General features: G+C 52.8%; 1 protein-coding gene across 4 annotated transcripts in view; it reads left to right on the forward strand.

The window, feature by feature from the left end:
* The window catches only part of Slc5a10 (solute carrier family 5 member 10), a 46,636-nt gene extending 36,583 nt beyond the window's left edge, over nucleotides 1-10,053 (forward strand). For 2 of the 4 annotated variants that reach the window (XM_028776483.1, XM_028776485.1), the window contains 6 exons: nucleotides 4,393-4,500; nucleotides 6,449-6,599; nucleotides 8,828-8,996; nucleotides 9,086-9,301; nucleotides 9,552-9,609; nucleotides 9,726-9,832. In XM_028776483.1, coding sequence (XP_028632316.1) covers nucleotides 4,393-4,500; nucleotides 6,449-6,599; nucleotides 8,828-8,996; nucleotides 9,086-9,301; nucleotides 9,552-9,609; nucleotides 9,726-9,832 — 809 coding nt within the window. Of the gene's footprint in view, nucleotides 1-4,392; nucleotides 4,501-6,448; nucleotides 6,600-8,827; nucleotides 8,997-9,085; nucleotides 9,302-9,551; nucleotides 9,610-9,725 lie in introns of all 4 variants that reach the window. The other 2 variants (XM_028776482.1, XM_028776486.1) reach the window with 2 other exon arrangements.
* Nucleotides 10,054-10,408: the final 355 nt, after the last annotated feature.

Genomic DNA, 10,408 nt, shown 5'->3' on the forward strand with positions numbered 1-10,408 from the left:
ACTTGCTTACCGAGCAGGTGGAGCCGTGTACGGTCTGTAGACCGGACGACCCGAGGAACCAGAGGCGTTGGTGGTGGCAGCGGGCTGGACCGCCGGTGACTAAGGGCGGTCCCGCCCACCCCTCCACCTTTACCTGGGGTCACGTGCGGCCCCGGGGGCGGGGCCGGAAGCTGATTCATCTCCCTCAGACGGCTTAAGACTGGACAATTTGCTGCCTCAAGCGTCACGGAAGCCTTTCCCCGCCCCCAGTCTTGCTGACGATCCTGGTCCATCTCTAGCCCAGTTCTGTCTTGCAGGTGGGATGCTCAGCTGTCCAGTTGTAGACGGAAGGTTGGGTCGTGGGCCGAGGCCCGGCTCCACCTCCAGCTCCTTACACACTCTTGCCCTCCATGTGCACAGACCAGATACTCATCTGTCCTGAGCCCAGCTGCCTGCTGGGATCCCACCTATCGTAGAACCTGGTGGAGCCCTGCAGCAGGGAAGGTTGGAGAGGACCAAGCTGTTCTCAGACCCAGCTCTTGGCAGTAATGGAGAGCGTTGGTTCCACATCTGAGGGCATCAGGTGCAGGTTGGCAAAGCCCATTAACCCCTGAAGACAGAGGGCTCCTTCCTGAAGCTTCTTATTTCAGGACATCAGACCAATACTGCCCTGTATGTCTAGCCCACCTACCATCTCTGGACCAGGATGGAGCTGGTTTGAGTCCCAATGGACCCTGGCCTTGACCTACTGAAGACTGGCTCATGGCATCATTGTATCCCTCCAGACATGTCCTCACTGCCCATTTTCCTGTGAGGCCTCCTTGCCCTGTATCCACTGCCTTCGAAGACTAGTTAGCACCCTTGAGGTCTTCAGCATTGATCCCCAGATTCAAACCCTTCACCCCTAACCTCTAAGTCCTCATCCACATCAGGCCTTACACCATGAACACTATGGTTCCATACCTGCACTTGCTTGGCACTCTCGCCCGCCTCAGGCACCTGAATCACCTCCTTACCTCCCATTCCCAAGGAGCAGAGAGGGACAGTGCTGTGAGTCTTGGAACCCCAGCAAAAATGTGCTGGCCCCCAGTTTATCCTCTTGTTCTTACCACTGCAGAGTTCCTGGCTTCGTTAAGGAACCTGGCCCTCTGGTGGGAAGGCTCTTTATCTGCACTACTCTTGGTCAAGTCACAAGAAGCTGTAAACAGTGAATGGAGAGGCTATTAGTACCTTTGACCAGTTTTCCCCAGTATCATCTGATATGACTGTCTTGGCCAGAAAATCCCTTAGGCCATCCACGGAGTTTCATCAGATCTCACCATTGTGTGTGTGTGTGTGTGTGTGTGTGTGTGTGTATGCATGTGCGCGTGCGTGCGTGTGCGTGTGCTGAGGAAGGGGTTATACAGCCTTGTCATTATGTATAGATTTGTTTAACAACCATTACCATCAAGATGTACACACCTGTAATCCCAGGACTTGGAATACTTGGTGGGATTACAGAACCGCAGGCTCGAGGCCAACCAGAGCCAGCAGGACTGTGACACTGTATAGCCCTTACTTATTAGAACTAAGCAGCCAGGTTCCCACTCCAACCCTGGCAGCCATTTTCTATCTCCTGTTCCTGTGGAAATGGCAGTCTCATTATTAAATTCTCAGAGTGTGGTCTAGAGCTCTGGGCTATCTTCAATAGTGTGAATGTCTTTCATGTGGCCAACACATGCTCATTATCCATCTGCATACTTCCGTAGGATATTATTGTGGTTATTTACTTATTTATTTTGCAGTGAGAGGAATGGAGCCTAGCCTTTCATATGGTAGACAAGCACTCTATACTCCAGTAATCTTATTGTGCTATAAATCTCGATGGCTTTTGTTGTCCTAGTTAGGGTTTCAATTGTGCTGATGAAACGCCATGGCCAATAGCAACTTGGAAAGATAAGGGTTTATTTTCCTTACACTTCCAGGTAACAGTCCATCCTCCAGGAAGGCAAGGTAGGAACTCAAGGAAAGAAGCTGGAATTGAAGCAGAGGCCATGGGGGGGAGGGAGTACTACTTACTGACTTACTCCACATGACTGTCTCAGACTACTCTCCTAGAGAACCCAAGATCACCAGCCCAGAGCTTCGCCCATTTCTTGATGGCTTCCTTTTCACTGCTGAGCCTCTAGCACTCTCTGTGTATTGTAGATACAGAGTCTTTGTTTGACATGTGGAGGGTGTGTGGTCTCTCCCAGTCTGCAGCACATCTCATGGCACTAAACAAAGGTTGTACATTCTGAGGGTGTCACTTCACCAGTTTTACCTGTTACAGATCATGCTTTTGTTATAGTGTTAAAAAAACTTTTGATCTAGCCCCAAGACTTTGATCTGTTGTTACTATACAAATCTGTGATCAGTTTTGAGCTGAGTTTACAGAAGATTTGATGGTTGAGGTTAAGCTTTTGTCATATACAGGAGGAAACAGCCTTGGAGACATTAAAGAGGGAGTATAAATAGGACCCAACAGACAATGATGAGGGACTTGACTTGCTTGCATAGCTAGCTTTGCAATGCTTCTTGGTCTTGAGTCTTTGCTGATCTTCTCTTCGTTGAGAAAGGCACAGTAAAAATTTTCCTGGCATCCCTGGTGGTCCTGGTCCCTCCTGCTGACCCATGCCAATTCTGCTGAGGCCTGACTGTCTCTGCTAGGTTGTGCCACCACTGCTGATTCGTGTTTGCTATCCCGACACTACCGAACTGGACTGCTGGTATATTTGTGTACTGTTTGCGAGTGTATCAAGTTGCCACTGATGATTCCAGTGAACTGAACTGCTGATTTCCTAACAATGCAGATGGGATTTGCTCCAAAGAACAATTTCTAAGCAGGTCCACTGCCCCCGTGTCCTAATAACCTTTCTTTTCCACTACCTCTCATGGTGGTGGGCTAAAGCATTTAAGAACCATCATTAAAACTAGGGAAAAATTAAAGCTTAGAGGGAAACCTCCCAGTATGGGCAGCCTGTTAGGTAGAAGGAGCAGTGAAGAAAGAGATGGCATCCTGTCCCCAGGAACCAAGCTGGACTTGGCACTGGCCACAGGGAAGGAGGATGGGGGGAGGGAGTTCCCAACTCTGGTATGGCACCTTGTAGGATGGACAGATGATCTGGTAAAACAACAGTCTGCAAGAACCCCCTGGCTGCAGAAGCCAGAACCTTTGCTGTCTCCAACTGCCCTAGAGGTGGCACTCTGGGAATCTGTCAACCTCTGCTGCTGTCCAGCCCCAGGTATCCATAGGAAGAGCTCATGTGAAAAGTTTGAGTCAGGCACAATGAACTCGGGGGATCCCCTTACCTGGCTTTAGGAGTCATTATGTGCTGGGATGCTGTTTCTTCCTCCCAGGAGGGTTGGGTTCTCCAGTAGCAGAACCAGCAGGGCTGGGCCAGGATGCAAATCTGTCTATGAGTACCAGGCCTATGAAGTCTCAGGAGCCTTCCACGGAGGCCTAAGCTCTTGTCTGGGACTATGTGTGTCTCAGGCAACTATTTCTTCAGTGTTGTAAAACTCCCCAAATTAGGAGGTGGGGGAGAGTACCTGAACTGTGTGGGGCTCATCCTGAGAACCTGTCTCACTCCTCCTCCTTAGTCCCTCTTCCCTCCTCTCTTCTCCCTCCTCCCTCCTCTCACTTACTCATTCTTTCATTCAGCAAAAGTTCAGACTGTCTCCTCTGGGCCCAGCCCTGGGCTGGGCAATGCCTGGAACTTGAGATGATTCAAACTGGTGTCTGCCCTTGGGGTGCTCCCGCTTCTGGTGAGGAAGGAGGCATAGTAAACAAACAAGAGGAACTGATTAAGCCTCAGAAGCTCTAGGCAGGTGGACAGGTGGGGGCAGTCAGGACCTTAGAGGAGGAGCAGGAGATAACCAAAGGTGGCCATGGGTGTTGATAGGACAGTGGCACTCAGAGAGGAGAGCCTGTGTCTGCAGAGATAAGGAGGCATTCAAGTGCAGGGAGTGTACAAAAAAGCACAAGCAGGTGAGATGGTCCTGAGAGCTGGGAGCTAAACAGAGGCTATGGGTGGTGTGCTGCCCCATGATGTGCAGGTGTTCCCTCTCCTGCTCTACTTCTCACTGTAAGGACGGTGGCTGAGACTGGCAATGGGTGGGTGGGTGTGGAGGCAACAAGCACCAGCACAGGGTCACAGGTACGGCAAAGCACCAGGAACCCCTGGCGTGGAGCTGGGAACAGGAAGCAAACTGAGGGCCAGTAATGGAGGCGGCAGCTGGGAAGATAACCAGGAGCCAGAGCCCCAGGAACTAGCTCTGGGAAACTGAGGCAAAGAGTCAGAGGGGACACCAAGCCAGCTCAGGCTAGCCTGGTGTGTGTGTGTGTATGTGTGTGTGTGTGTGTGTGTCTCACACAGGTTTTATTTCTCACAGATGATGTGGGCTGTGTGGTACCATCCGAATGTCTGCGAGCCTGTGGGACTGAGATTGGCTGCTCCAACATTGCCTACCCGAAGCTGGTCATGGAGCTGATGCCCGTAGGTAAGTGTCTATGTCATGTACAGATTAAAGGTCCTAGTGAGTAAGGGTTGGAGTTGTAGGGTCTGCTTTATATCCTGTATGGATCCCTGTGCCATGCAATTGGCCAGACAGAAGTGTCCATAAGTAAAAACCCAAAAAAATTGGGGATGGAGAGATGGTTTGGTGGTTGAGAAGATCCTCTTGCAGAGAATCTGAGTTTGGTTTCCAACACCCACATGGAGCCTTACCTGTAGCTCCAGTGCCAGTGAACCAGACCTTCTCTACTGGCCTCTGAGAGCCCCTGCACATGACAGACATAATCCCATGCAAGGAAGTATACATACACATAAAAGAAATCAGTCTTAAAAAAGGAAGGACTAGAGAGATGAGGTGACCTACCAAGGTTACAGGCATGTGTGTCACCTCTGCAGAAAGGCTGCCTACTGCCTTGTCATGACCTTTTTATGAACACCTTCTCTTAGGAGGATGCTGAGGCCCAGGATAACATGGAAACTAAAGTCCACTGCTCAGTTCTTTGATATCAGGAGTCCAGGACCCTCAGCACCCATATTTACGAGAATGAGCTCCCTCATTCAGTGAGATTACTGCTGCCAGTAAGAGAGCCATGGGCAGGTTTTGGCTTTCCCCAATGGTTCTTTGTGGTAGCCATGCTAATCAAATATTAGGTAGTAAGTTCCCCAGCCAGGGAGGTGTGCAAGCAGAAGCAACAGTCTAGGGTTGGGAGAAGTCCCACTGTAAGCCCAGATCTCTGAGCCTTGCAGTCTTGATTTATCTGGATGGTGAGGTTCTTCCCTTCCTCCCTCCTTCCTTCCCATAGGGCCCACCCCAGATGCGGACACACATATACCTGGGAATAGACCTTGGCTCTGCTACGTGCCAGTGGAGTTTTGTAGAGCAGGCCACTTCTCTGCTCGGAGCCCGATGTCCTCATGTGTAAATTGGGGATAACGAGTCTACCCACCTAAAGGGTTGTTGCCAGGATTAAGCCTAATGACACAGGGACACTGCTGGCACAGGGCCTGACCATCCTGTGGACTCCCACCCAGGCTTCCCACTTCCCCTTCCATACTGACCCAAGGACTCAGCCTAGCACTGACATACATTTGTTGAGTCTCTAGCCCTTTCTAAGCCTTGAGCTCCCTGTCTGAGAAATGGGTACAATAAACACCACATCAACCCACTTCCTAAATACCAAGGAGCAGGGCAGGTAAATGTTGGGGGAACCATGACTTAACTCACTTTCCTTTGAGCCCTATCCTAGTCAGTCTGAGTAGTGACCAGAGCAGGTCACAGGATGCCTGGAAGTCATACTGCAGAACTGAGGTCAGGCTATATACCACCACCTCTTTCTAGGAATAGAAGGTAGAGGCAAGGAGTCTGTCTGCTAAAGAGGAGGGAACACATAGAAGGTGACCAGACTGAGCACCACAGCACTGAGTGTTCTGAGCCCTTTGGAGCCTGTAAATCCCAAAATGCTGCCTTGCCTGGCTAGGGACCACTAACTCAGAGGAAATAGTAGGGTGGATTTCTTATGCCTTCCTTCACCAAAGCTCTTTCCCAGAGACAAGAAGTAATCCACCATGCCTGCTGGAACTTGCTGTGAACAGGAAGTATGATGGCAGGGAGTTCCATCATAGTAGGTCACTGTCTGACCAGGTGTGGCCTCCCAGTTCAGGGTCCCATGCTTGCTTCCCCTGGCCCACCGTTCTGCCCCTGTTCCTGAAGCTGTCTTAGGCTCCTCACACCCAGGCAGGCTGGATCCTTCCTCCAGTGAAACTGGGACAAGAAAAATGGTGTGTCAGCTCAGGATCTCCAGAAGGTAGAAGACAGCAGAACTGAGAACAGCCCAAGCCTTGGGTAATTACTTCCAGGCTTCAGGCTCCACCACCCTTGCCCTCCCTCCCCCGCAGTGCCGGGTCACAGTGGGGGGGCTCTGTTCTGCCCTCAGGTCTCCGAGGGCTGATGATCGCCGTGATGATGGCTGCTCTCCTGTCCTCGCTCACCTCCATCTTCAACAGCAGCAGCACGCTCTTCACCATGGACATCTGGAGGCAGTGTCGGCCCGGCGCGGGAGAGCGGGAGCTGTTGCTGGTGGGACGGTATGGGAGAGGCAGCAGGGAGGGGCTTCTATCTGCCTGTGGGGGCCTCACCAGATTTGGGTTTTGAACGATGTGTAGGAATTTGCTATGCAAAGAGAGAAAGAGGCCAAAGGATCTGGGGTGCATTTGTCATCCCGAGCTCCCCCCCCCACCCCGTTATGGGAGTCAGCTTCCCCAACTACAGCAGAGATCTTTCTAAGCTGTCTGGTTTGTTCAAGCGACCCTAAATGAATCCCAGAGTTAATCCTCAAACCGGCCACACCCAGGCCACAGGGGTGCCCGTCTCAGGCCTCTGAGAACCTGTCCTTTTCTCCTGCCACTCAATTTTAACTTACTCAGCCCAGCACTCAGCCCACCTATGGCCTCTGCTAAGAGTCCTGTCCTCTGTAGAGTGAGCAGTCCCCACTATGCTCCAGATCACCACCAGCTACTTCCCTCGAGTGAAGGACCACAATATGTCCCCCTGCAGGACATTTCTTCCCTACTCCTGTGCTTGGTCCTGAGTGTGGTGGGACAGGCCAGAGCAATGGAGAGTGGGCACCTAGTGTGCCTGCTCCTTTCCCACTAATGAAGATTTCCTCGTGGAGCCTGGCTGCCAGGCCTGGGGCAGGGGCTCTCCCAGTAGTTGCCCTGTGATGCAAAGCAGCCAGCTTCTGTGAGAAGAGCCCTGTTGGGGCATGCCTGGGAGTCAGGGTGTCATGAGCTCATCTGTAGGCAGGGAGCCTCTGGCTTTTGTAGCAGTTCAAGTTCTTATCTACCAGATCTGATCACATGACTTCTGACCACCTGTCTGTTCCAGCCTCTGCAGCTGCTGTGTGACCAGAGGCTAGTCCTTCTGAGACAGCTTTTTCCTTGATAGAAGCCCCTTCAGATTCCCAGCTTCTAGGCCCTGAATCTGGACATCTCCCTGTCCCACAGTGGGTACCCCATGCTCTGGCCTGGGACTGTAGTAGCTTTAGCAGCCTGGCCTGTGGCCCTCAAGCCTCCTGTCTTTCTGGTCTCCCCTCTTTATAGTCGTTCTTACTGTAAGCTGGAGAGCTGTCACAGGTAGCCAAGTTGGGGTGTTGTGAACGGACAGTGGTGCCCCTCTTCTTTACTTCCCTCCCTGCTGCTCCATTCTGTCTCTTCCCTTGTTCTATGTCCAGCTGGGCAATATGGAGGACTCTGAGCCCCTTCCTCCCCAACACACACTGGTGTGGTGCCAGCCACCTAGGAGAGACTGACTGTGAACGCGCCCCTGGAGGCTGTTTTAGGAAGTGGCAGACGCCTCCTCATCCAGGGGTTGGGTTTGAACGATGGTTCGCAGTGAGAACACAAGGCCCAGGAGCTGCTGGGCCCTCCGGCTGGAGGGTGGAGGGCGTGTCAGTGGAGGCCGCCTGGCTTTGAAGAGGCCACGCCCAGCTGTGCGCCAGTCTAAGGGTTAATTAACCTCAATCAAAGCGGCACCTCCTCCTTCTGCCACCCTCTGCCCCCCAGCCTGGCCAGATGCAAAGTGGGAAGGCTTGGGGGGGGGGCCCACCCACCTACCTGCACACTATTCCTCAGTCCTGCATGGTGCCGGACATGGGCTTCGCCCATCGCACTTCTGGGTGAGGGGGGAGAGAATCCAGCCAGGTGGGATTGCAGCACTAGCAGGGTGGCGCAACCTTCGAGGCCTCAAGGTTCCCCCAAGGCCCCCAGATCCACACTGCCCCTGAGGTCCTTCAAGCATGGGACGAGTGGAAGGGGTAGGTAGCTGTTTGCAAAGCCAACTCCAGAGTACCACGACCTTCCAGCAAGCCTTTGAAGGAGCGAAGTGCCCGCGGGCCACTAGTGGGTAGGTTGGGGTCACCCGCCAAGGAAGGACTGAAGGCAGAGAGCCAGGGATATGCTGACTTCCGGGATGGTGCGGTTTCTGCCAAGAAGTCAGAAGATCCCTGAGTGTTCTAAGTTCCACCAGGCTGGCTCAAATGTGAGAGCCACTATGTCATTCACTGTCTCTAAATGCCTGGCGAGCTCAGGAAAGCACTGCGAGACCCAAGCACGTGCATGCCTGTAGATGTGGCACACAGAGCGGAGAAGACAGGAGCAGAGCTGAGTGACCCGCAGGGAACCATGGCAAGAAAAGGAGCAAGAGCTCCTGGTTCTTAGTGGCCTGTGCTGAAATGGGCAGAGGGATCCAGAAGCAGGTTTTGGGGAGCGGGGGCAGGGTGCAGAGCTGAGGCAGGGCTGGCCTCTGCCGCCTACAGGATGGTCATCGTGGTGCTCATCGGTGTGAGCGTAGCCTGGATCCCCGTCCTGCAGGGCTCCAACAGTGGTCAGCTTTTCATCTACATGCAGTCAGTGACCAGCTCGCTGGCGCCCCCTGTCACCGCCATCTTCATCCTGGGCATCTTCTGGAAGAGGGCCAATGAGCAGGTGGGTGGCAAAGACAGATCCGCCGGGGGTTTCCCTTAAGGGTACCCCTCAAGTCCTTTGAGATCTTCCTCTGTCTCTCCTTTCCCCAGGGGGCCTTCTGGGGCCTGATGGCTGGGCTGCTAGTGGGCGCCCTGAGGCTGGTCCTGGAATTCCTGCACCCGGAGCCCCCGTGCGGCCAAATAGATACCCGGCCAGCCCCTCTCCGCAGCATACATTACTTACACTTTGCCATTGCCCTCTTCCTCCTCACCTGTGCTGTGATGGCCGTTGGGAGCCTACTGAGCCCGCCCCCTCAGCAAAGACAGGTGAGGCAGTCCTGTCTCCTGACCCCAGTTACCACAGGCCCCATTCCTAACCTGTCTCTGATGGATTCCTGACTCTGCTCACATCCAGATCTCTGCCTCTTTCTGACTCCAGGTATTCCCACGGTTGAGTCCTAACCCTTCCTGCCCCAGAACTTTGTCTTTGTTTGAACTAAGCTTCCTTCTTTAACTGACCAGCATCCTCTCTGGGACTGCTCTGTCCTTCCATGCCTCTTGTACCTTTTCTCTGCAGATTGAAAACCTCACCTGGTGGACTCTGGCTCCGAACTGGTCCTTAAGAACCAAAACAGGTACGTGGGTAACCTTGGCATTGCTCCTTACCCCACCTCCAGGCTGGGGCTGGAAGTATGGACACTAAAGTATAGTTAGTCTTCAACACTCACTGGCCTGCTTCACCCTCTTCTAGGTGATGGCCAAACACCCCAGAAATGTGCTTTCTGGACCCGTGTGTGTAATTTCAACGCCATCTTCCTCATGTGTGTCAATATTTTCTTCTATGCCTATTTTGCCTGATGCTGCCACCACACCAGTGGAAAGGCGGGAGCTTCAAGTCCTCAGGACCACCTTCCTTCCTGGGTTGGACAAGAAGGCCCAAGGAAACAGTGTTCCCACAGATACACAGTGTATCAATACCAGGTGTCTGGATGAGCCAGCAGACATGGAGTTCTGAAAATATAGTGGAGAATCATTTCGAAAACAGCATTTAAAAAAGTCAGATGTGGGGAGGAAGATTGACATCCACTGGTTAATGTTTTATTTTGAATATGCAGGTACAGGTTGGGAGCATTAGGTATGCCAGGGTCACAGCTTGGAGGGACTCAGGGTGAACCCCAGGTGCCTGCAACCTGGGCTCTTCAAGGGACTAAAGACAGCCATAGAGGTTCTCTCTCTCTCTCTCTCTCTCTCTCTCTCTCTCTCTCTCTCTCTCTCCCTCTTCCCCCACCCCAAAGCCCATCACCATGGATGCCAGGCCTTGCCAAGTCTGACTCAGTTTTCCCAATCTGAAGATGCTCTGACTCTGGGTAGCAGCAGCTCAGGATTCCCCTATGGCCAGACACCACCCCCTTGCACTGGATATTCAGTCAATGC

This window comes from Grammomys surdaster, unplaced genomic scaffold (genome assembly GCF_004785775.1).
Source record: "Grammomys surdaster isolate TR1022 unplaced genomic scaffold, NIH_TR_1.0 270, whole genome shotgun sequence".
In the NCBI taxonomy this organism is placed as follows: Eukaryota; Metazoa; Chordata; class Mammalia; order Rodentia; family Muridae; genus Grammomys; species Grammomys surdaster.